Source organism: Melitaea cinxia, chromosome 13, assembly GCF_905220565.1.
Source record: "Melitaea cinxia chromosome 13, ilMelCinx1.1, whole genome shotgun sequence".
In the NCBI taxonomy this organism is placed as follows: Eukaryota; Metazoa; Arthropoda; class Insecta; order Lepidoptera; family Nymphalidae; genus Melitaea; species Melitaea cinxia.
This window is the reverse complement of record NC_059406.1, coordinates 13,071,698-13,099,053: the sequence shown is the minus strand read 5'-3', so window position 1 is coordinate 13,099,053 and position 27,356 is coordinate 13,071,698. Positions and strand designations below refer to the sequence as shown.

Genomic DNA, 27,356 nt, shown 5'->3' with positions numbered 1-27,356 from the left:
TAAGTATCCCAAAAATTCATATTTATTTATTATACAAAATCAGCTAGTTACATTTTTAGTTCCAGTAGGTATGCTTATTTTAAGACTTAAAAGTTTGATTTTTAATTAATGTTTTTATATTAATATTTTAATGTCTTAATAGGTAAAAATATAATTTATTTATTGAAATATTATACATATTTACAATTAAGAACTAAATATTTACAGATAGTACAAATCATGTCCGCGTAATGGTGGCAAGAATGCTGGCAACATATTATAACAACAACGTTGAATCATGCTGATTCTCTTGGCAAAATATGCACCACTGGAGGCGATAAGGCGAGGAGTTAACTCTTTTGAAAAATAAATAAATAAACATCAATTTGTAAAAATAAAAACAAAACGTAAATAATATTAACCATAATAATATCAATTTACAAATGTAGAACAAAAATCGGAATTTCAATTAATTTGACATCGAAATCAGACCATAGCAAAGTTAGAAAAAACATGACATAAATTAACAAAACTAAAAAGTCTGAAACAAAATTACACGAAAACTGTGTAGTTTGGAAATGAAGCTATTTAATTTATCTTCCACTGGGCGGGTAAAATGCTGCGGACTTGAATTTTATAGCCGTCAAAGTTTTGAGATCAGAAACCAAAAATCCTGACTAAATTCTAATTTGAAAACACCTGCGGCGGCCGCATGACGTTTGCGTAGCTGGAGTTTGCTTAGACTGTTTCGTAACATATAGAGCAAGGACAGAAACTTTTATTTAATTATTTAATCACGCACAGAATTAGTTACAGACGTAAAAACAGAAATAGTTCATACCTTAAGATAAAGGTTAAAACACTTCTAATGTACGACATAAATCAAAACATTATATAAAAAACTGAGCTTATCTAAACCAGGTATATGTTTTTAGAGATTGCCTTTAAAGAAATAAGTTTTTCAAAAGAACGTCCATTATCTAATTTAACATAAAATCAATGATTGTCTAATGCCATGTATTAAAAAATACATTATATACACGGAGTAGTATATTATATATCTAACCAAAGAGACGTCTCGATTAGTATTAAAAATAAAAGATTTCTAGTTCTATGATTTACATAAAATTACTTAATTATAAATTATACATGTATATAACGAAGAATTCGTAAGTATTGAAATTTATAAAGAAATAGCTAGTTGAAGCGGCAGTGGGCTGGAGACCGCGTCTTGGCAAACAGTGTGGGACGTAATCCGACCCGCTGGACCGACGATCTACGTAAGATTGCCGGTGTAGGCTAGATGTCCAGCAGTGGACTGTAATAGGCTGAACTGTGTGACTGACTGATAATAATACCTATTATTATAGTTTTTTAGGAAGTATGTCAAATTCTACATTTTAGATCAGGGCAGATTTATAAAAAAATGTAACTTAATTTTCAAGTCACAATTAACTATATATATTTTGAATGACTTTTTCTCTTAAGTTTGAAGCAACTAAAAGTAGTTCGGTGTGAAACAGTCCAGACAACCGGACAGGCGGCGTACGTTACATGGAGTATCGTAACATTTTTTTCTAACTCTTTGTTTATTGACCACGAGTTGCTGTGGACCCTACTTCGTTCGAACGTGTGATAAAAACATAATGTTTTTTACTATTATAGCGATACGATTTTTATACAGATCACGTTTTACGTATCATTTACGATATCCTGAAGCATAAGAAATCGCTAAGGAAAGGAAACTTTTCTTTCGTAAACATCATTCGATATGAATTAAGTTATACGAATAAAAAGTATATAGAACAAAAAAATACAATGTTTTATGTTATAATATATTATTTTCTTTAAACAAACTATCGTCTTTTGAACTGATAAGCTAACTGATATTTTGCTATATGATTTTTCTATAAATATACATGTAAACAATATATATATATATATGTCGGCGCGAGACACTCTCCGATGTCAAAAACCGGTTTCTACGAGTTGCTTCTACTTTATTATTGTACTAAAGCCGCGTTAGGTTCATGTTTAAACGTGTTTATACGAATTGATTACGTCAGCGCGAGGCTCGCGAGCGCATTACCATATATGGTTCGAAAACGCTTTATAGGCCTAATATGAAACTATTACCATATATAGTTCGATACAGCGAGCTACGACAGTCGGGCGCTTTAAATACGGTGCGACGATCGCGCTGGCAATTATTCTTAATCGAGTTGTCAGATTAATAACATTACTAATGTTTGTAACTAAGTATTAATGTTAGAATTTCTAGTCACTGAAATATTGTTATCAAGTGTTCGTTTAAGTTCTTGATAAAGGTGTAAAATTAAAGTGATTGTTTTGTATCGAAAATAGTTTTATTATGCAACAAACTACCACGAAGTATAGCATGAACATTATTATATTGAAGATAGTTTTATTAAGAAGCCTACGTTGGAGACTCTTTTCCGATATCAGAAGTTGGATGATAAATCGGCTACCTACTATTCCGATTTGATCCACCTCCTCGTCAGCTCGAAGTTTTCCTGATGTTTTGTGTATTGAAGTCGTATTCAATTATTAAAAGATGAACTGCAGAAATTTATCTAACTGATTATGGTTGAGGCTGAAGGTCACCGCTCAATTACCGTGCCGATAAGTAATACCTACGTTTTATTTGATTTAACAGAAATTACGGAAGGGTCGTAACGCTTGTGTAGTTAATGTGAAGAATCAAAAGTGAGTTCACAATATTCTTATCCACACAATAACGTCGCAGTGATGAAATTATGTTAAAACACAGACAAGGTAATTGAAAAATACTGATTATTGTCGTTTACTCCTTAAGAAACGACATAAGTCCCGTGTTAAAATTAAAAATATGAAAAGTTTAAGAATAATAATAGTTTCACAAATAATTGACGCTCTAATTCAGTGAAACTGAGGATTGAGATTGACGTTTTACATCGCTTTTACCTATTTATGTTTGCAGACTATTAAAATGTAAAATTAAATTGATAATCGATGCCTAGATGGTTGCCGCCTCCTCATAAATCCTAATGCGTAATAACTTTTGAATTTGAATTCGAAAATATTTACATTCGTCACTTAGTTTGATTCTAGGAGCAATATTATATAAGCCGCAAGACTGCTTTGTATCTGGAATAAAATGTTAATAAATTAACAAGAACACCATGCTAGTGAGGATACAAAAAAAAAAAAAAAAAAAAAAACGAGCCACATTAAATCTCGACTAATCAACACTGTAAAACAGGTGAGATAGTTGAATACCTACTTTTCTTACTTTATAGCAACTTTTTTGAATTAACTCAACAAGTGAAAAATAGAAACAGAGTGAGCGCAATGACACAACTCTGCCTAAGATAATGTTGCTCCGTTGGTGACCGTATTTTAAGAAAGAGCTCAAATACAGCTTTATAGTGAGTTAAAATAATTGACGGCTGATAACATATCAATTTGAAATTGTTTTTACGGATACGAGAATCATTGAATAAAAAAAAGTTTTGCTATAACTCATACAAATTAGAGATAAAGAAATATTTCAGGTAGTCCTAATTGTCACAGCCTCTATGTAAGCAAATCTACATCTAGGTATACAAGACTGCGATTTATTGAAATACTGTTAAATGTAAAGAGAATATTCTTCTGACGAATTAATCGCACATGGTCGGAGTACTGCTTAGATAAGCATTTACACCATGAAGATTTTAACGATAAACATCACAAAGGAAAAATCGAAACTAAATTGAAAAGAATAGAATGGTTATTAAAAATAAAGAATAAATTGGATTATTTCTTTATGAACAGTCAGTTAAGTAACAAACCTGTAGATATATAGGAAACCTATAAACGTGAAAATTATATTGTGAAAAAGGACATACATGTCCGGGTCCTTAGTGAACCATACGTAGGGACAGTGCATTGAAATCACTATAGAACTTTATCATAGGAACAAGATTAACTACAACTACCACCGGAATCGGTTCAAAAATCACACGTATTCAACAACAGAACAAATGATCGCGAAATTCGAGCACATATTGCTGTAACTCTACTTAAAAACAGGAATCAAATTATTTTTGTTAATAAAAGAAACATGTATGCATCTTCAACGGCATCCACAATGAAATGGAATTCAACGTCTCGCTCTTACTGTTAAAATGTCTATAAACATGTTGCTTGCCTGCCACGATGCTAGCACAGTCATTATGTTTACATCAATAGGAATAAAACTTATATACGAGCAAACTATCTACTATGAAACATATATTACACCTCAGTCCAGAAGTCGGAGTCAGGTCTGTGTAAAAAGGAATAGGCCGAGCTAACAAGCAACTAGAATCCCAAGAGGAAGGACTTGAATCACTGAGTCACGCAGATCTCAGAGTCAAGAAGCAGCATTACACAAAAGGCGACTATGTTTTGATACAAATAATCTAACCAAACTTATTTGACTTCAGTTAGTAATTCATATTAAATTTTCAGAAATCTAGAAACTATAAAAGAGAGTCCACGGAAGAGTTAGGCTGCGAGAAGTGGTACATAACCAATTATGCCATGCACCGTGTCGGCGGACGAAGATGCTGAGACCCAAGTGCCTCAAAAAGCTGCCACAACTGCATCTGATCGAGCGCCATCTACGTCTCGACCTGGTCAGCCACTCCGAGTGGTCCGCAACGATGAGCACTCATCATCGCTTTAAAAGTTGAGTCAAAATTCACTTAGTTTACCTCTTAATATCTACGAAAGTTTACGTAGTAAAGTGGTACCACTGAGCTAGTGCTACCCTTGTGCTAAGACCACGAGTTTTCAGTACCATTGAGATGCCTCATGGAACCATAACTAGACTATAACTATACACCATAATCTGGAGAGTGATACCTCTGAGCTGACCACGCGTTACCCTCGTGCTAACCACGGGTCCTTGATGTATCCACATGAGAACCATGAGATACCGTTGGGACGCCTTGTGGAACCGTGGTAGACACGTATACACCACAGATCTACGAGAACCTTCAACATTAATAAATAATCTAGACATTATGACAGAGTTATGAGCGTAGTACTCATAAAATCTACCCATATTTATTTACATGACAGGTGCATGAGAGATTTCTTTGTGTCCTGCTTTTATAACACTAGTTGAAATGGCAACACGTGTTGCTTACAGATACCTGCCTTAAAGAAATAATTTTATTTTCAGATTTCGAATTGCACAGCGCAGGCAGGCGCAGAACATACCACATGTACACACACCACACATACACTCTTTCATACCAATCATTTCTCCGAGAACCTACGAGAAATCTACGAGAACCTCCGAGAATCTACGAGAACCTTCAAATACCTGTGGGTCTCCCACCGTGCCTCGTAGAGCACGTTAAAAGAGTCCCGGTTAGTATCACAGATGTGATGCAATCGTTAATCATGGCCATCAAAAACATCATTCGGCCATACATCATATTGCTAATCACAAATATAAACACACACACACACACACACAAATAAACACACACACACAAACACACACACACACAAACACACACACACACACACAAATAAACACACACACACACACACACAAACACACACACACACAAACACACACACACACACACACACACATACACAAACACACACATACACATATGCATTCAGACTGATACACACCAATACTCTTCTCCAAATACATTCACACAATCAAATTTCCCCGAAAAATCTACGAGAACCTCCGAGAATCATAGAAACTCTCCGAGACTCCAAGAACCTCCAAGAACTCCCAAGAGCCTTCGATTACGTGTGGGTCTTCCCACCATGCGACGGAAAGGACGCTTAAATTGGGTTGAAGACTACGAATACAAGACCAGGCTGGTGCAGAGCGCGCACCGCCTATCAGAATGGCCGTGTCGGCGCGAGACACTCTCCGATGTCAAAAACCGGTTTCTACGAGTTGCTTCTACTTTATTATTGTACTAAAGCCGCGTTAGGTTCATGTTTAAACGTGTTTATACGAATTGATTACGTCAGCGCGAGGCTCGCGAGCGCATTACCATATATGGTTCGAAAACGCTTTATAGGCCTAATATGAAACTATTACCATATATAGTTCGATACAGCGAGCTACGACAGTCGGGCGCTTTAAATACGGTGCGACGATCGCGCTGGCAATTATTCTTAATCGAGTTGTCAGATTAATAACATTACTAATGTTTGTAACTAAGTATTAATGTTAGAATTTCTAGTCACTGAAATATTGTTATCAAGTGTTCGTTTAAGTTCTTGATAAAGGTGTAAAATTAAAGTGATTGTTTTGTATCGAAAATAGTTTTATTATGCAACAAACTACCACGAAGTATAGCATGAACATTATTATATTGAAGATAGTTTTATTAAGAAGCCTACGTTGGAGACTCTTTTCCGATATATATATATATATATATATATATATATATATATATATATATATATATTTAAATATACAATCGAATTGAGAACCCCTCCTTTTTAAGTCGTTTATAAATAAATGCAAGTAATATAGCACAGATTCTCAGTCAAAGCAGATTTTAATTTTTTTAGCGATCCAGTTTTATTTGTCTAGATCACGATTCAGCCACTAACATCCCACTGCTGGGCAAAGGCCTCTTTCTCTCTCCGAGTAGGCGAATGATCGGAGCTTAATCCACCACGTTGCTTTGCTGCGAATTGATGGATTTATTTATACAGATTACGTTAATTAAATGTGTACAAACAGACACAATGTACACTTCTTCTACACATACAATTTCCAACCGAACTAGAGCACATCTGTTATCATAGTATATTCCGAGCCCTGTGCCACACAATCCATATATTTTTTCGGTTTTCGATTTATTACATAACATTTTGATACAGTTATCTAATCCATTAGCGTGTTGTGTTAGATTCAACACGATGTTTGTTCATTTTGTATCCTTACATACTCGTATATTTTTTTTTAAATTTAGTTTCAATATTTCTATTTGTAATATTACTTGTAATTATGTCTTTTTCAAAGTGCAATAAAGAATATATATTATTCTACGTAACTGAGGGTAGGTTGTTAATAAGTTTTGACACAAGGTGACTATACAAACTAAGCTTTTAAAGCAAGGTTGTTCAACCCCTGGCTCGCGGGCCAATCTATGGCCCGCAATTTTTAATTGGCGCGCACAACCAAGTTTTGACCAAATTAATCAATTTAATTACTCATTTAAATCAATTGATAAATGTCGCCAAACCTACAGTACCTGGTAGTATATATAACTATTCATCGATCGACTACTTCGGCTTCGTAAAGCGTCGTCGCTGTGGCACGCGGCTGAGTACGTACAAATCCGAAGCTAGCCGATGTGTAATATTTCTGTCGGGTAAATCACGAACAAAGAAAACGAAACAATGAGCATAACACACTATTGTTTTTCACAGTAAATATGACCATCAAAAAACAATAATTATTAATATAGTTTTTTAATATTGGGGTTTTATTACGCACGTCCAGAGATTAATTAAATTATACGAATTTTCAGTAGCCCGCCGTAAATACCTGTATCCTCTTTTTGGCCCTCTGGTTGAGCAGCCTTGATTTAAAGAGTAAATGAAAGATAAAAAATGTACAATTATAGAAATATAAAATATAAGCTTTTTATTATCCACAATCTATCCGTTTTCAAATAAATTCTACATTAATGTAATATTCACGGAGATAACTCTTCGATTAAAATTTTAACCGCAAATAAATTCAACTCTTGTTTACACTCGTTATTCAGTTTCGGATAAGTACTTAAAATATCGGTATGATTTATCGCACGATGACTTATTTAAGCAAACGTTAAATTGATATTGAGCATACGCGTATTTATTCATGTACTGTTGATGAGGTTTTAAAGGACTAATCGTGAATTATCCTTATATTTTAGAATAAAATAAAAACTCACGTACTTTTACTAAATTTATTAAAAGTACGTGAAAGTGTAAGTGTGTAGTATTTTTTTTATTATTATTTTTTTTAATTTTAGTTATGATATAACAGCCCGTATTAATTTAATAATATTTGGTCTGATAAAAATATGTAGTTACTTATTTTAATTATTTATTATGAATACATTTAATAATATCGCTATCGAAATAATATAATTGTTTTTGCTGGCAAACGAAAACGACTTCAATTACATCGACAAGTAATACAACGTAGGTAGACGAAAAAATAGTCTAGTAAATACGCATTATCAGGGATAACTCCAAAATTTATAATCAGATCTCGATGAAATTTAAATTTGACCAAATGATAAACATCGTTTTCGATTAAATTAAAAATTATAAAATCGGTACACCCACACCATCATAAGATCCCGGTTTCCTTATCACGGTACCACACCTGGGATATCAGCTTTGCAACAAAAAAATTATTTATCAAATTATTATCAAAATCATTTTGAAAAATTTATTAGAATGGACAGTTATTTATTATTTGTTTTACTCAGAAACTACTATATCTATTACAATAAAATTTTCTTTGTAGATAACCAAAAACTATCTATCTATCTATCATAGACTTTTTATATGTATGTATATTATTAGGTACTTGTTACTAATGTCACGGTGATGGTTCGCGATATTCTTATAAAAGGTTTTTTTAAATAGTTTTGATACGACAAACGTCATAAAAGACAATAACAAATTATGCATTATGTCTATGCCACAGATTAATTTTCTAATCGACCAAGTCGATAAACGAGCGCGCGACTGATGGTAAGCGGTTATCGTAGCTTAATATAGACGCTTGCAACACCAGAAGCATCGTAAGCTCGTTGCCGACCTACCGCCTCCACTTCATAGGAGCTCTGGCCTTACTCACCACAAGAACACAACCACTGCTTGACACCAGTATTATTTAGCTGCTATCTTTCACTGACTTTCCCAGACAGGCTGGTTCAGATTTTGAGCAGAGTATAACCAAATTTACATCAATAAAAGATTACAGAGTCAATAAAATTAGTGCCTACAGGCAAGCAAAAAAAAACTTTGTTTTCTACTTTAAGTTTGTTTTCAGACATTGACGGTCACTATGATATCGCAGTCGTCTGCTTTCCAGACGAAATACCGGAAGTTTCAAAATGATAATCGCGGTAAGATTCCGTAAAATTGTTCTTTTATTTCTGGTGTGTCTAAAAAACGTTCGCATATCGTCATTTCAACATACCCGGGTGAGATTCACGTGTCCGGGACAAATTCAGATTCATCACGTTGCTCGCATATCTCAAAACGCTGAAAAATGTATGATGCGTGTTATTTTGCATTTCAGAACCTCGAAAGTACAACAGAGATTTATTTTGCTTTTCTATTCATATACATATATTTCAGGTGAAGAGATATTGCGTAAGCCTTTCAGTAAAATTTATACTTCAGTCATATTTTAAGATGATTAATTGATGATATAGTGACTAAGATCCCACTACTGGGCATAGACCTCATCATCCATGTAGAAAAAGGGTAGTAGAAGTAATTGAGTTTTGATTCTTTCATAAAGCTATTAATTGGTACACAAACGTCTAACGAATCGTTTCGAAACAACTGTTTAAAGTGAATTGCATGCTGAGTTAGCCTTTAAGTGTGGTGTATAGTGTAACATATTCTGTTTAACTATGTACGAATGATAGAAACCACCGTATATGAAATTACCGGCATGAAATTGAAGGATAAGTCAAATCATTCTCTCTTTGTGCATGTCTCCGACTGCATGTTATGTACGACGTTGCATAAAGTTTCGAAGGACTACCGTATTAATATATTTTAAATGTACAGCACAAAATGTTTGATATTGTTTCTATTTATTTCGCTGACTTTGTGTGCATATTGAATTTTTATCTTGTTCCAGCTTTTTCAGTTGATTTTCTATTAGTTATTCTTCTCGCAGGCGGGTTTTTTGTTTATTTTTAATTATTATTTTATTATTCAAAGTTGAATAATTGAATCAATTAACGCCTGAATAACCTGCTTATTGCTTAGTTTATGCTTCAAGGATCTATGTGTAATAAATTAGATACCTTGAAAATATTATTCACAAATTCGTCTTAATGTGCAATTTTGTCAAATTATCGAAAACAATTCCAAACATTGCCTTGACGCGTTGCGACACAAATTCATACAAAATGATAAAAACATTACATGTATTTTAGTACAATAAAACGACATAAATATTACTGTATCAGTTTATTACATATAATTTGTTGATTACACGTAGACACTGATGTCGTATTTCAGTTCGAGGCCGCGCTCGCTCTTCATTCGCAGTGTTACGAATGGAAAACCGAGCCCGCCAGAAGTCACGTTGGCGGATGCGGACGACCTGGTCAGGTCGTAGGCGAGGATACCCTGAAAATAAAAATATACTTAGAATATCTGCTACATTAAGATTATACCTATTTATAAAGTGAAAAATTAATGAAATTAGGTACGTAGGCCGCAGTACGAAATATCTTGCTAATAGCATAAGGTAAGGTAACAAAATTTAACCTAATGGACCTATGTCGCTTCGTTCATAGATTATTAATATACCTAAATATATTCAGTAAGTCTAACTGTCTGTCATGTTATCACGGCTAACAGAAATGGAGAATGTTATATAAATAATAAATAAGGCTGCTAAAAGCCGTTGTACGTTTACCATGAATTGCTAATTTTTGTGCAAAACTTTCAATTTTATTGGTGTAGGAACTCATTAAAAATATATTTGAATCTATATGTTATATCCTTAGCTTTCCGCTGTGGGTTTGCCTGCATTAACAACATGATATTGACTGTTCCATTTTCATCCGTTAAAATATAGCCTATTTCCCTGAGTAATAAGACCGTAATAGAATTTTTAAAATCGGTCTAGGTGTGTTTACAAAAAAAATCAAAAACTTTTTTTTGTTATAGAAAATATAATTATATTACTATTTGTTACCCGCGACTTTGTTCGTGTACAAATTTTATTGTTATCGAATACGTTATCATATCAAAAAATCGAATTTTCCCTGATTTTGCAATATTTTTCGTTGACGCTCCACTCCTATTGGTTTCCTATAGTTTTAACGTGATATTATATAGCCTATTGCTTCTCTGATAAATGGGCTACCTAAACTAAAATTATTAAATTCAAAACAGTACTTCACCGCATATATACCGCAGTCCACTGCTGGACTTAGCCCCCCCCCCCCTCCCAAGTTCGCACCAGACTGTATGGCGCGGACTCATGTGTTTTGCCCATAGTCACCACGCTGGGCAGGCGGGTTGGTGACCGCAGTACTAGCTTTGTCGCACCGAAGACGCTGCTACCCATCTTCGGCCTGTGTATTTCAAAGCCAGCAGTTGGATGGTTATCCCGCCATCGGTCGGCTTTTTAAGTTCCAAAGTGGTTGTGGAACTTTGGTATCCCTTAGTCGCATCTTACGACACCCACTAGAAGAAATGGGTGGCTATATTCTTTACTGCCGTAACCTCACAACATACCATTTTATACTGGCGTATAAATTATGAAAATATGTTGTCTGCGATAAACCACAATCTCGTTAAAGGGAAATAGACTTATTTAATTATATAAAAAAGTAATTTAACTATAAAAATTTACCTGAATAGCACGTTGGTAGCCGAATTTAGGTGGGATCACAATAGTAATGTTTTCGACGCGTTTCCTCAAAAAGTACGAATCGTACTGTACTTTACGACTGAACACCCTTTCCCTCAGCACGTTTGTTCCCATAAAGGTATGGGAACATTCCGCTATAATGACGGCCGCGATCAAAACCGAAAAAAAGATATAAAACCTCATTTCGATTTTTTCGAATAAAGCTTGCAAGTTGCCAGTTCTCGAAATAAGAAGAAATTCGAATGTCGAAAATCGCACGAGTCAACCTTTTTATGTTACGAGATTATCGGGTAACAGTTAAAATTCCTATTATTATTATTATTACCAATTTAGTCTTGATATTAATAATTGGCAGTCATTAAAATGATATTATTATAAAATTTCGATAACGATATCGCTAATATTTTTTTTAATAATTTAACTTATAATTAGCAGTTTTTAAAAAGAATATTAATATACAAATAATACAATTCAATCAAATCATCTCAGTTCTGTTTTTATATCTCCTATTGTTAAGCAAGACTTCTTTCCGTTTTGCCTGCATTAAACATTGACGGTTAATGTCTCATAATAACTACATATTTTATTCTTCATTTCTTCTATCAAGTATTTATAAGTCCTAATCCTGAGAGGTATTATATATGTCAATAAATAAAACTAATAACAATAAATAAAAATAATAACAGACCCGAGGAACTTTGTAATGCAACTTCCTTTTCGTAAATATATGGTATTTTATTTTCTTTTTAACCGACTTCAAAAAAGGAGGAGGTTACTTAATTCGACCGTATATATATGTATTTATATATTATGTGTGTTCGCGGATATCTTCGTCGTTTAAGAACCGATTTTAATGATTCTTTGTTTAAAAGAAGATATCCCAAGGGTGGTACTATAATAAGGAAACCAGGATCTGATGATGGTATCCTAAAGAAATCAAGGGTTGAACCTTCTAAACTCTGTATGAAGTTGGTTTTTTTTTTTTCGTTTGCTAGCAAACACCATTATATTATTTTTAACCGACTTCCAAAAAAGGAAGAGGTTCTCAATTCGACTGTATTTTTTTTTTTTTTTTTTATGTATGTTACATCAGAACTTTTGACCGTGTGGACCGATTTCGACAAATTTTTCTTTAATCGAAAGGTGGTGTATGCCAATTGGTCCCATTTAAATTTATTTGAGATCTAACAACTACTTTTCGAGTTATATCTAATAATGCGTTTTTACTTGACGCTTTTTTCGTCGACCTACGTTGTATTATACCGCATAACTTTCTACTGGATGTACCGATTTTAATAATTCTTTTTTTGTTAGAAAAGAGATATCCTTAGTTTAGTACCATGATAAGGAAACCAGGATCTGATGATAGGATCCCAGAGAAATCGAGGGAAACTCTTGAAAATCCGCAATAACTTTTTACTGGGTGTACCGATTTTGATAATTTTTAATTTAATCAAAAGCTGGTGTTTATCATGTGGTCACATATAAATTTTATCGAGATCTGATAACTAATTTTTGAAGAATCTTTGATAACGCGTAGTTACTTGACTATTTTTTCGTCGATTTACGTTGTATTACTCGTCGATGTAATTGAAGTCGGTTTTTTTTCGTTTGCGAGCAAACACAATTATTTTAATTAAAGTTGTTCGAATAACGTGTGTCCTATAAACACATATAAACTTCTATGTATATTTCTATCCTGGCTTTTTTGAATGCACAAGGACAGAAATAAACATGAGTACCATTGTGTTTGGTCACAGACGAAATAAAACTGACTTCAATTACATCAACAAGTAATACAACGTAGGTAAAAGGACAAATAGTCAAGTAAATACGCGTTATCAAAGATTACTAAAAAATAGTGATCAGACCTCGATCGAATTTTAATCGAAAGCATCAAAATGGCTAGCCCTAGTAAAAAGTTATGCGTTAAATGCAACGTGGGTTAACGCAAAAATAGTCAAGTAAATACGCATTATTTTATATATCTCGAAAAGTAATTGTCAGATTTCAATTAAATGTTCGTGACATTCACCGGCTTCCGATTGAAAAAATACGTGATAACAGCCGGGACCGACGGCTTAACGTGGTCTCCGAGGTACGGTGTGGAGACCCACAAGGACTGCACAAACACCTAGATCGCGGTAAACATCTGTATGGCCAATACAAATGTTTATCATGTTCGGGGATCGAACCAGCAACCGCCAGGGCGACAGCCACAAACCAATGCTGTGACCGTTGCGCCATCGCGTCGTCATTTTCTTTTTATTTATTTTTTAATTTAATTAAACAAATATATTTGTTGTTTTTAATTTTTTTTTAAAGTATAAATTGTCAAAATATTAAAAAGAAATGTTTAAGATTTAAATGAAAAGTATTTCTATATCAATGTAAAAAGGTTTTACATCAAAATTTTCTGCCTGTTATCATTGTTTATCTGTTCAGCAATTTTTCAACTTTCGCGCCATATGCGCTGTAACATAAAAGGCGGCTTATAAATCAAAGAAAAAGACAATTTGCTTAGAATGGTTCTACAGTAGCATTTCATGGGACCATTTTTTTATTGTATCTACTTTATATGAGTATTTTTACATAAAGATGCTTATGTTTTATTCTTGGACATTTTTTACCTATCTACTTTTTTATTTTAATTTATGTTATTCTTTTTTTTTTATATCGCCCTTCTTGACACCAAGTACTTTATAAAGCCAAAACGTAACTTCAATTTTTTTCAGAAAGATAAGTGCGAAGAAAAGACGGTCACAGGAAGGATATTCGGAGTGGATATCAGAAAAGTGTAAGTGCACTTCCTGTGAAAACGACAAAGACCCCGCCGGATGTGTCAATTTAGCGCCATCTTGTAACTTGGAGATGAGGCTCGGAAAGGATTTTGATAGATGAAACTTGACCTCGATGTCTCGAGATGTTTCATCTCAGATAAACGCGACAAATGAGATATTTTTAAAATAACCACAATAAGTTAAAGACACTTTAAAAGTTTCATAAAAAAATGTCATCACTGGTAATAAAAGATTTTCTTAATTAATCCTTAGTTCGATAGTTTTCGTAGACGGACATTTTATGCTTACTAATTGCAGTTCAAACCTTAGGGTAGTTAATTATGTGTTTAACATTATTTTATAAAATATTGAGTGTAATAAAAATTTAATAGTAAACAAAAAATTATAATATTGGAAGTCCTTCCACCCGTGTATGTGTCTTGTAATCTAATATACAAAATTCTCGTGTCATGGTGTTAAACATTGAACTCCTCCGAAACGGCTCGACCGATTTTAATAAAATTTTGTGGGCATATCGGGTAGGTCTGAGAATCGGCCAACATCTATTTTTCATACCCCTAAATTATAAGTGGGGGGGGTTTAAGCGGGTTAATAACATATATGGCAAAGAAGCACGGGGAGTGTTCTGAGGAATTGTTCGGACTAATACCTACAGCAGAATTCCACCACCGGACATCGAGTCAAAATTCAAAATTTCATCCACATCACCTCGATGTCTGGAAGTCGACGACAGCTCGATTTTTGCGCCATTTTCTGCCACGCATGACCCCTCTTTGGAACCAGCTACCACCTACGGTATTTCCGAACAAATACGACCTAGGGACCTTCAAAAGAAGAGCCTATTCCTTTTTGAAAGGCCGGCAACGCGCCTGCTAATCCTTTGATGTAGCGGGTGTCTGTGGATGTTGTTTTCACTTACCATCAGGTGAGCCCACTGTTCGTTTGCCCCCTCTTCTATAAAAAAAAAAAAAGAAACGTTTGCGGGGTCGCCTAGTATATAAATACAAGATTCTCTCTTATAATAATTATTTTATCATTTACTTCTTCAAATTAGCGTAGTACTTTTAATTTAAAAAGTAGTACAAGAGAATTAATAAAATACGGCCATGTACTCGATAAAATTTATCTTCCATATATTACATCCGTAGAACAATACTGAGTATGAAACAAAAGCTAACGAGGATTCTTCAATTTTTTTTAAATTCCTTTTTTGTCTGGTTCTATAACATTTTAATTAATAGCGCATATTATACAATATTACAAGCACTAAAAATAAATACTAAAAACGGTTAAAACTTTATCGTTTATACTTCGTGCATGAATGATTTATAAAAAAACAACTTAATTAATCTATCGATTTTTTATCTTCAAGTTCACCTATCACTAATGTAATTTAAGCACATACATTAATTATGTTTTCATAATAAATTCCAATAATAGTACCATTTTAACCATGTTGCTATCCAAACTTATATTTTTAGTTAACTCCCGTAACGCACATAATTTTAATGACCAGAGCGGTACCCGGTGCGCATCGTCTGGTTTTGGTCCACGAGGGTCCGAAGGCCGCTGCCGTATACAAAAGTATTTTTTTGATTCATTTGAAAATTCAAAAGAATACAACCAGCAAAAACGACGTTAGAATCTATTTATTATTCATTATATTATATATATTATATTTATTATTTACTATTCTCTTTTTCTGTTTGTTACATACGAGTATATATAATTGTGTTTGCAGGAAAACGAAAAAAGAAACCGACTTCAATTATATCGACAAATAATACAGCGTAGGTAGACAAAAATAAAAATAGTCAAGCAAATACGCATTATCAAAGATTACTCTAAAAGTTGTAATCAGATCTCGATGAAATTTAAATGTCATGATAAACATCGGCTTTCGATTAAATTAAAAATCATCAAAATCGGTACACCCAGTAAAAAGTTATGCGGATTTTCGAGAGTTTCCCTCGATTTCTCTGGGATCCCATCATCAGATCCTGGTTTCCTTATCATGGTACCACACCAAGGATATCTCCTTTCCAACAAAAAAGAATTATCAAAATCGGTTCAAAAACGACGAAGTTATCCCCGAACATACATTAAAATATAAATATACAGCTAACTGGGCAAACGTTGTCTTACCGCTAAACGCTATTTAAAAATAGGTGTTGGTTGTAGAAGGGTGAAAATTTAGGGTTGTATGTATTTTTCAACGCCAAATCATAACAAAATAAAAAATAAATAATTTATCTAATAATTAAAAAAAATTACGGGTGGACTACCCTTAACATTTAGGGGAATGAAAAATAGATGATGTTCGATTCTCAGACCTACCCAATATGCACACAAAATTTCATGAGAATCCGTCAAGCTGTTTCGGAGGAGTTTAACTACAAAAACTGCGACACGAGAATTTTATATATGTATTAGATTTAGATTTAGATTTTTAGATATTAGATACACGGTCGAATTGAGTAACCTCCTCCTTTTTTGAAGTCGGTTAAAAAATGTTACAGCAAATCAGGTTTAATTGTCATATTAAAATTGAATTTTCATACTTTTACGTGTAAATAAATAATCATGCACTTACACACACACGAATGAAGAACGTCATCAGTCATCAGTTCAGCGTAATGAATGAAGAACGTAAGTACAGAAATATAAACTTATATGAAAACTTTCAACCCCATTTTCGACTTTGAAATTTCCTAAAGTCCTGGCGTAATTCATGTCTCCTACTTATTACTGACATCCGTGTTAAATTTCAAAATCATACTTCTCATTTATATCTTACATTATTTCTCGATTTTATAATAAGTAAGTAAATGATGAACAACCGCTCTGGTTTATCGGTGCGTGTACCATGTACGCGTACAACCTAAACACCGGCGGTTTACAGTTTCGTTTCCCGCTCGGGGATATTCGTACAAATATTTCTTTCCGTTTTTGATTTTTGTCCTCCCCACCGTGCCTCGGAGAGAACGTTAAGCTGTCGGTCCCAGTTGTTATCATAGACATAGCGATCGTTACTCCTAGTAGTGAATTAACCACCAACCTGCATTGGAGCAGCTTGGTGAATAAACTCCGATCCTTCCTCTACATGGAGAAGCACCCTGCAGTTGCATGTAAATGATTAAGTGACCTTTCTAACTATTTAACTGAGGTAAGGCACAACAGGATTTTCCTGCTCAAAATATGGAGCAGCCCGACTGGGGTAGTACCTCGACCTTACAGAAGATCACAGCAAAATAATACTGTTTTCAAGCAGTATTGTGTTCCTGATGGTGAGTAAGGTGACCAGAGCTCCTGGGGGGATTGGGGATTGGGTCGGCAACGTGCTTGCGATGCTTCTGGTGTTGCAGGTGTCTATAAGCTACGGTAATCGCTTACCATCAGGTGAGCCGAACGCTTGTTTGCCGACATAGTGATATAAAAAAGAAACTATAATGACATAATATAAAAACATACATCAAAATATATGTACATTTAATTTTATACACATCCATTCCACTACTGAAACAATTAAAAATTTGAATCATACGAGATATAAAAAACACAAAAAGATTTCGCGAACAATAAAACCGCACCCCGTGAACATTTCGCCATTTCAGTTTCCACGCGATATGCGTAGCGCCGCGTGGCTTTCATATATCATGGCGCGGTTCACACATGAAATGGTTTAAAATTTACTCGCCGTTAATGTGACATCCTATTGCCGTGAGCTTTGTTCTGTATTTTGGACTGCAGTTCGTTGATATTAGCGCTGTATTTAACTAAGTTATTCTGGTTGGTTTATTCCTAATATTGACAAAACAGCTTGTTTTAATACCTCGAAATGTTATGTTTATCATACGGTTGAATAAGCTGTAAACTAATTATTCGCAATAATTTTATATCCTTACCACCTAAATAAATAAACAAGCCAAACGCAGTGTGGGACGCCCTCCCGCCCGCTGGACCGATGATATACGTAAGATTGTCGGTGGTGACTGGCTTAGGATTGCGGAAAACCAGAATGTTTGTCGCGAACTTGGGGAGGCCTATGTCCAGCAGTGGACTACAATAGGCTGAACTGATGCCATTTAAAAAACATATATTTTTGGATTATTTTTAAATAAGAAGCAATAAGGGGCGGGGCGTAAAGAATAACTACGCCTATGTAGGTTACAATGTGTAGGCTACAATGTGAACTAGCTTCCTCCCGCGGATTAACAATAAAATGAAAATAAAATCGGTAAGATAAATATGCGTTAATCCGGGATATAGACTAATTCCATTCCGGTTTTTATTAAAATCCACTGAGACGTTACAGCTTAAAAAGTAACAAACACACGGTCACAAGCTTTACCATTCATTATATTTATTTTTCTTTGGTGTTTTTTTTTTTTTAATTTATTTATTTTATTTTTCTTCTTAATGAATACTTCTTGCACTGTTTGCCTCGCTATATGAAACACTTACTCATGACCATGGGTTGACTGGAAGAAATCTCTTTCAGAGATAAGTCCACCTTTGCCAATAAACCTTACTATTATTTTATGACTTATGTCTATTTTTAGAGTTCAATAAAGTATAGAATAATAAAAATAATATTACTGCAACAGAATATATTCTGACAAAATTTAATTCATTATATATAAGTATTAAAGTGTATCAATACCTTTTGATATCCACTACTTTTGCATGTTTAATTTTACATGCTAGACTGTATTAATTTCTTTATAAGTATTTTATTAGCAGATTAACGTTTGAAAATTCTCGAAGGTACGATTTCGGTACTTACAATAAAAAAATATTTAAGACACTAACTAATCACTTTAGTGTTCGAGAAGTTGAAGATTAGTTTCTTTTTTTTTTTATTCTTTTATTAGAAGATTATTTAATGAAGAATAAATGCTTACTGTACCAGTCCAATCCAAATTATTTGAGGATAAGCAATAAAAGGTATTTTAATTTGTAATTATTTATTGTCTTAGTTTCGAAAACTTTGTTACTTTTGACATGTCATATTTTGGTAATAAAACAGCGTATGATTTAGCATAAAAATACTAAGAAATCTTGTATCTCTTCGTACATAATACTATATCATCTCCGCTTCTTTTCAATCTACTGACAGTTTTAATCGTTGATTCAACTGAAACAAAAATATAATTGCAATTTTTCTTCTATATCTTCAAGAACTAGAGAAGAACTTCAAGAGATAGATATTGTATCCAGTTTTATCCACGTTGAATCGGTATCTCTTACATTTTATTAAAAGGGTAACTGCGAACTTTCTCGTAAATTCTTATCTGCAGAATGTCTATATTACAAATCGGTGGTAGTATCACTTTAGCCATAATTAATTTATTAAAAACAAATATAGTTTTAATTTGTAAAATAACAAATCAAATGTACTTTTGGAGGCTACTTGAATGGTCATTTTTTATTTAACTGAGGTAGTGCACAGCAGGAACTTTCCTGTTCAAAAGATGGAACAGCCCGACTGGGGTAGTACCACGACCTTACAGAAGATCACAGCTGCTGTTTTCAAGCAGTGTTGTGTTCCTGTTGGTAAGTAAGGTGACCAGAGGTGACCTTGGCAACGCGCTTACGATGCTTATGGTGTTAATGGTGCTATGGTGTCGATGCTAATGGTGTCTAGAAGCTACGGTAATCGCTTGCCATCAGGTGACCCGCACACTTGGTTGCCGACCTAGTTTTATATTTAAAAAAAATGTGATATTTAAATTTTGATAGATTATATTAAAATTAAAATTATATTAAAATTTGATAGATTTTTAATGTAATTTTATATAACATCGCGATAATTTCGAAATTTGATTTTATTTTTATTAAACATAGACTCAAAACAAGCATCTAATCTGTAACTCTCGAAGCTGAGAACAAGGTCACTGCAAACTTTATATGTGGTGGAAAAAATTCAATATAAAATATATTTTCTTATATCTTTAAAGATAAAATAAGTATTTTATAACTTTTTACTTACCGACTCTGGGACTCACAGGTAAATAATTTTTCATTCTCAATTTCTTCAGCAGTTTCTTATTCCTTTTGTGAAACCTAACCATTTTCTCTGAACCTAGCTTAAAAACCAGTTCAAACTGGTTAATACGGCTTCTTAATGTTTTGCTCCCTAAAATAATCCTTCTCCACGTTTTAAAGGCGTGGCTCGCGTTACATAGGGATGCCTCGTCTAAATATCTAAATAGTTTACAAAATTTATAGTTATTTTATTAAATGAGAAATATATAAGTAAAAAAATACTGAATGTAAAAAAATGAAATAATTGTGATATATTTTTTATCTTTTTCACTACATAGTGGTTGTTACAATACCTTTTTAACCGACTTCAAAAAATGAAGGAGGTTCAAAATTCATCAATATTATGAATATTAATGTATGTTACTTTAGAATTTTTTATTGGGTGGATGATTTTTCTGTTAATCGTAAAATAGTTCTTGTTATGTGATCCCATTTTAATTTAAACGAGATCTGACAAATGTTTTTCCGGGTGTATAATAATGCGTATTTACTTGACGATTCGTCTACCAACGTTGTATTACTTGTCGATGTAATTGAAGTCGGTTATATTTTCGTTTACGAGCAGGACATAATTATCTTATTTTTATTATTTTGTAATGCTTACTTTCCCAAATACTATATTTCGAGAAAAGGGTACATGTGTATAACGATAATGGTTCTTAAAAATAATTGTAATTTTTTTTTTTCTAAAAACCTTCAAATACGCTGTCATTATATGTATTATATAAAGTTGTGTACTATTTTACTGTCTTGGTTTATTGTAAAGTATTTAGTAAACATACCATCACCACACTAAGATATATTTACTTCGTACATAAACTAAAAACTTTCCCACATTTATCCAACTACCCTGCTTTTATATAAATAAAAAGTATTACATCTCGCTCGCTTGACTAATCGGATTACTTTATATACATACTAAAGTGTTCCTAAATTATACATGAAATGAAACTTACGAGAATATTCTCCAAGAAACCTCGAGAGGCAAGCAAGAAATGGCGTCTCGGCGCGGCACTTCGAATATCTTACTGCCAAAAACAAAAATCCCTGCGTTGTACATATTCTGTAAGCTTACGTTGTGGGTAGATAAATATTTATTTTATCCACATTACATATTCGATTTTTATTAAAATAGTATTTTAAAAATTCTATTGAATAAAAATTTAAATTTAGTGAAACGAACTCTTATTTTTAAACGCCTTCAAAAAAGGAGGTCTCGATTCAAACTGTATTTTTCTCTTTTTTTTTATGTGCCATCTCATAACTTTTTTATTGAGTGTAGCGATTTTAATGTTTATTTTTTTATATATATAAAGCTAGTGCTTGTCATGTAGTCCCATTTAAATTTAATAGAAATCGAGTTAGTATTTTTTGAGTTATTTCTAACTAGCTGGTACCCGCGACTTCATCTGCGCGAGATTAGTAAGTACTTCGAGTAGCTTATTATCTTCTCAATACATATCTATCTTTATACCCAAATTCATCATTCATTCTTTATACCAAAATTCATTATAAAAATCAATTTGTTACTACCAAATGTGTAATAGAAATATATAATCAATTTTTATTGTATTTATGGTTTACTGTTTTTGCGATAATGGCGTACCCATAAAAATAGATATATATACTGTCGCGGACTTTTTTGTAGGACTTAATTAGATAAATATTTCTTGTATATATTACATAATTCTAAACTCTACAGTTTTTGCAGCGCACTCCAGAATATCTCGCAGATGGCAGATTTTTTCCGACTTGCTTGACAATTATTATATTTTGGAATTATTATATTTTGGACAATTCACATATCTTTAAAAATTAGCCTATTTGTTATTCTAATGTATAAGCTATATTATTGTAAACTTTCATCAAAATCCATTCGGCAGTTTTTGCGTGAAACATACATACAAACTTTCGCGTTTATTATATTATTAGGATTAGGATAATGCATGTTCAACTGAATATTGATTGAACTACTTTTGTTAATGTAAATTGAAGTCCTTTTTTTCGTTGGAAAAAAAAACATGATCAGTTTTAAATTTTATTAAATAGCTTTGGGCAGTTCCAAGTTTATTAGACCTTTATTTTAATTAATAAAAAAGTTAAATTGAGTAAAAATCTAACAATCTATTGTTAGAAATAAGCGAATAAAACGTTTATTTACGTTGTTTACTGTTCCAATATAAATTAAGTGAATACTTTAATTAACTCCCGATGCTTTCAAGAAAGGAGCTTAATCCTCTTGTTAATTGTAAGAATTTATTATAGGATAGATAATGAATATGCCAATTTGTTTAGATTGCTTACTATTCTGACCGCCCGTTGGCGTAGTTTGTAGTGACCCTGCTTTCTGCTCCGGGGGTTGTGGGTTTGATTCCCACCCGAGTCTGGGTGTAATATATATATTTATTTATATACTAGCGGACCCGGCAGACGTTGTTCTGCCCGGAAAACAGCTACCAAATTTGATAGCTTACATACCACTAGCAGCGCCACCTACCGAGTCCAATTGAGATAAAAACTACCACATCTTCCAAGTTAGACAAAATTACAGATGCTTACAAAATTTGTTAAAAATTGGTTCAGTAGTTTCGGAGTTACATACCTATAGCAGCGCCACCTACCAGGTCCAATTGAGATAAAAACTACCACATCTTCCAAGTTAGACAAAATTACAGATGCTTACAAAATTTGATAAAAATTGGTTCAGTAGTTTCGGAGTTACATACCGTTAGCAGCGCCACCTACCAGGTCCGATTGAGATAAAAACTACCACATCTTCCAAGTCAGACAAAATTACAGATGCTTAGAAAATTTGATAAAAATTGGTTCAGTAGTTTCGGAGTTACATACCGATAGCAGCGCCACCTACCAGGTCCAATTGAGATAAAAACTACCACATCTTCCAAGTCAGACAAAATTACAGATGCTTACAAAATTTGATAAAAATTGATTAAGTAGTTTCGGTGTTACATACCGATAGCAGCGCCACCTACCAGGTCCGATTGAGATAAAAACTATCCTATCTCCCAAGTTGGACAAAATTATAGATGCGTACAAAATTTGATAAAAATTGGTTCAGTAGTTTCGGAGTTGCATACCGATAGCAGCGCCACCTACCAGGTCCGATTGAGATAAAAACTACCCTATCTCCCAAGTTGGACAAAATTATAGATGCGTACAAAATTTGATAAAAATTGGTTCAGTAGTTTTGGAGTTGCATACCGATAGCAGCGCCACCTACCAGGTCCGATTGAGATAAAAACTACCCTATCTCCCAAGTTGGACAAAATTATAGATGCGTATAAAATTTGATAAAAATTGGTTCAGTAGCACATACATTTAAAATTTTCATTGTTAACGCCCACCCTCGTAATCCTTATTGGGCATGAGTTATCCTAAAATCCGCTCATCGATCATTTCTACATCACATAGGTATAGGAGATTCGTATCAAATTTGGAGTCGATAGTTTAAAAACGGGAATTTTCCATTGTTAACGCCCTCACAACAATATAATAGGTAATGTGAAATAGCTGGTTAATACTATTTTTACTGTATGTAAATTAAACTAAAATGCGGTCTACGCATAAGGTCAATTTAATCATTAATAACTTACGTAAAATGCTCCCTAATATATTATTTAACATGAACTTTATTGAATAGCAATAAAGTTCAAATTCACTCTACATTTTAGTTAGAAAACATTTGTATTGGAAAAAGAACAGGGCTGTTTTTAGGGTTTTCACGGAAATTATTCGAATTTTTCTCGTCGTAAAAACGATTCTTGGACTTCAAAGAATATTTAAAAAAAAGAATTGGTAAAATTTGTCCAGGCATTGTTGAGTTATGGGCTTACGAACACATTTTACGATTCATTTTCATATATAAGATGTATTATTTATATGTATGTTTAAAAAAATATGTAGCTATACCAGTCGGCTGTTACCTATAACACAACCATTAAGTTGCTTATTTTAGGAACAGATGACCGTGTGTGTATGTTTTAAATGTTTATTTATATTTATATTTTATTTTATTTTTAGATAAAAGAAAATAAGTATATATTTTTTACCTTAATGACTCCTAATATGAGATGTGACAAATGAGTCCATACTTAGTTAAAAAACAAATATTACACTTAAAACCGTATATTTCATAAACAATACCAACCTCCATTGGAGCAGCGTGGTAGATTAAGCTCTGATACTTCTCCTACGTGGGGAAAGAGACCTATGCACAGCAGTGGGATATTAAAGGCTGAAGCGATTAACTAAGTATTAAGCTCATCATAAGTTTTTTGATCATTTATTAAGTACTTCAAATTTTTTAATAAATAATTTTTTGAAGAAAAATTAAACCTTAAAAAAATTAATTGAGATAACTATTATCCGAGCTTTATATTCCTGCTGTCAGTCCCTTTGTATGCTTAGATCTTTAAAACTACGCAACGGATTTTGATGCCGCTTTTTTTAATACATACAGTGAAAAGTTCAAGTTCAAGAAGAAAGTTTATATGTATAATATAGTAGAGAAACACTGATAATTTTAGAGGTTTCTGATGTGATGTAAAAACACATTTTTTGCTTAAATTGCAAACGCTGGCTGAACCCTATGAGATAGACCAAAATAATGTACTAGTGTTTTGTACACCTTAAAAAGGTCTACAAAAAACTTCGCAATGTTAAATGTCTATCTCTTAGGGATAAAACACAATAAATATTTTTTATCCTTTATTTTTACCAGAAATAATCGCTTATTTACGAAACGATTTTAAGCAACACAGCATTAATACTTATCCAATTAAGTGCCTTAAATACAGAGTAGTTAAATACATATACCCCCTCTCTTCCCGTGGGTGTCGTAAGAGGAGACTAACGGATAACACAGTTCCACTAACACCTTGGAACTTACAAATTCGATCGATGGCGGAATAACCACCCAACTGCTGGCTTTGAAATACACAGGCCGAAGACGGGCAGCAGGGTTTTCGGTGCGACAAAGAGACAGCCAGCTGCGCTCACTAACCCGCCTGCCCAGCGTGGTGACTATGGGCAAAACACACGAGTTCTTTGAACTTATGGAGGCCTTTGTCCAGCAGTGGACTGTGATATGAATATTTTCGAAGATATTACAGATTTAAAATGCAGGGACATAGCGGTTGCGGCGGTAACTCGTCAAAGGCCGCGCTTTGCCTATCCCTATAGCACTAGCAGCGATCGGACGCGTTTACCGAAGCTCTCTAGCGAGAAAAATTACAATTACTACTTACTTATTATAATAAAACAAGTTTTTCGGATTTCATTGCAGTTTATTAAGCTTTCTAGATGCCAAACCGCGATAAAACCCCTGCAATAAGCTCGTATAAATTTTAATTTTTAAATTGAACTGCATTAGTTGCGTAGTCGCAAAGAAAGCAATTTCGCTCACCTATATTTAGAGCAACGATTTTGTAAGAGTTTTAAAACAATCTACTGTAAAATATTGCATAATTGTTTGATCGTACGCTCTCTTAGCAACTTTTATTCATAAATAAAACCTTGTTAGTTTTACTAAATTATTAATCCTTTTATATTTTTTACTTCGTAAACGCTATTTGTTACAATAATCCTTCAAGTAACATAATTACATTACTTCGCCTACTAGAAGTGAACAGAAACAATTGAAAATAAATACGAGAAATAAAGAAAGTTACTTCGATTTAAATCAGCGGATAATTTTCCTACCTATAATATTGGTTATTATCAAAGTGTTTAATAAAACCGCGATAGACTGCATTGCCTTATATGTGAGATACGGTATGGTCCGGGAGCCAGTGACAGACTTACATGACCTATTTCCTCCCATTCGAAACTTCGTAAAATGCATTAGGGATATTATGAATATTTGCGACCGTCAGCTGCGACTCTGTAGGTGGGATTGGCAATGGCAGCCTCCCACGCATGGAGAAAAACAGTTTTTTTTTATATTAAAATTTATCGAATAATAGTTTCCTAATATCTTGAAGAAAAAATAAAGTCAACTGACCATATCATGGTAGATTATATCTCAGCTGGCTGCTAGAACACGATAAAAAAAAAATTTTTCAACGATTTCCTCTCAACTAAAAATTTACCTGGTGATAGTTTCTATGCTACTGTGAATGAAAATTAATGTTAGCTGATTGTATCTCAGTGGAAAGTTCGTCAGCTGGTTGACCTTGAAAGAGGTATCAAAAAGTTTTAGGTGTGCCAGCTGACGAACTGTAGAGAAATATTTTTCTTACAATTAGTGAACGGACAACCGCTAAGAAAAAGTATTTATTTTAAAGGTATTTTATACCTATACCTACATCAAAACAATAAAACTCATAACAGTGACAAACAAAATTTTAATCTTAAATATCATAATTATTTTGTGCTTTTGTTTTAATAAATAATAATTATCAGTTAATGGATCAAATTGTTACGCTTCAATTTTATGTCACGGAACGGTGTCAATAAAAGTAGAAGAAACGGAGTTCAGCTTAGAGCGCCATCTATATATCTCGCTCCGAAGCTCGCAGCTTTAGATAATATAATATATTAGCAACAATTTATTAAATGATGAATGATGAACATTTATTAAATGTTCTAGATAAACTAATAATTTTCTAGATCGTCAAACTTTGCTCGTTATCGTTTATGTATTATTTAATCTACTTCTATTTTCCATAATTTATAATTAATAAGAAGAGGAGAACTACACTGCTTAATAATTCAAATAATATTGCACAAGATATTAATTTATTTTAAAATGTACATATTTCCTAAGAAAAAGTTTGAACTTTCTTCTTCTTTTACTTTGGCTCCCTGAAGGATTTGCCAATTTTAATCATAACCTTGACAAGCATTTTGACTGT

General features: G+C 33.3%; 2 protein-coding genes and 2 long non-coding RNA genes across 4 annotated transcripts; 2 read left to right on the top strand and 2 right to left on the bottom strand.

The window, feature by feature from the left end:
• The first annotated feature begins 1,922 nt into the window (after window positions 1-1,922).
• Window positions 1,923-3,252, top strand: LOC123659309. The gene is made up of 2 exons (XR_006744003.1): window positions 1,923-2,775; window positions 3,091-3,252. It is a non-coding gene; the product is annotated as an uncharacterized LOC123659309 (long non-coding RNA).
• A 6,948-nt stretch (window positions 3,253-10,200) lies between these two features.
• Window positions 10,201-11,904, bottom strand: LOC123658801. The gene is made up of 2 exons (XM_045594103.1): window positions 11,615-11,904; window positions 10,201-10,377 (listed from the first exon to the last, which is right to left on the bottom strand). Exons 1-2 carry the CDS (start codon window positions 11,813-11,815, stop codon window positions 10,237-10,239), a joined length of 342 nt encoding a protein of 113 aa, XP_045450059.1. The 5' UTR covers window positions 11,816-11,904; the 3' UTR covers window positions 10,201-10,236.
• LOC123658802 lies at window positions 10,371-14,815 on the top strand. The gene is made up of 2 exons (XR_006743936.1): window positions 10,371-10,456; window positions 14,368-14,815. It is a non-coding gene; the product is annotated as an uncharacterized LOC123658802 (long non-coding RNA).
• Window positions 14,816-19,383: 4,568 nt separating this feature from the next.
• On the bottom strand, window positions 19,384-21,541 carry LOC123659177 (probable E3 ubiquitin ligase complex SCF subunit sconB). Its single transcript, XM_045594432.1, has 3 exons — window positions 21,438-21,541; window positions 20,426-20,640; window positions 19,384-19,570 (listed from the first exon to the last, which is right to left on the bottom strand). The coding sequence occupies exons 1-3, from the start codon at window positions 21,539-21,541 to the stop codon at window positions 19,485-19,487; spliced, it is 405 nt and encodes a 134-aa protein (XP_045450388.1). The 3' UTR covers window positions 19,384-19,484.
• Between the last annotated feature and the right edge of the window lie 5,815 nt (window positions 21,542-27,356).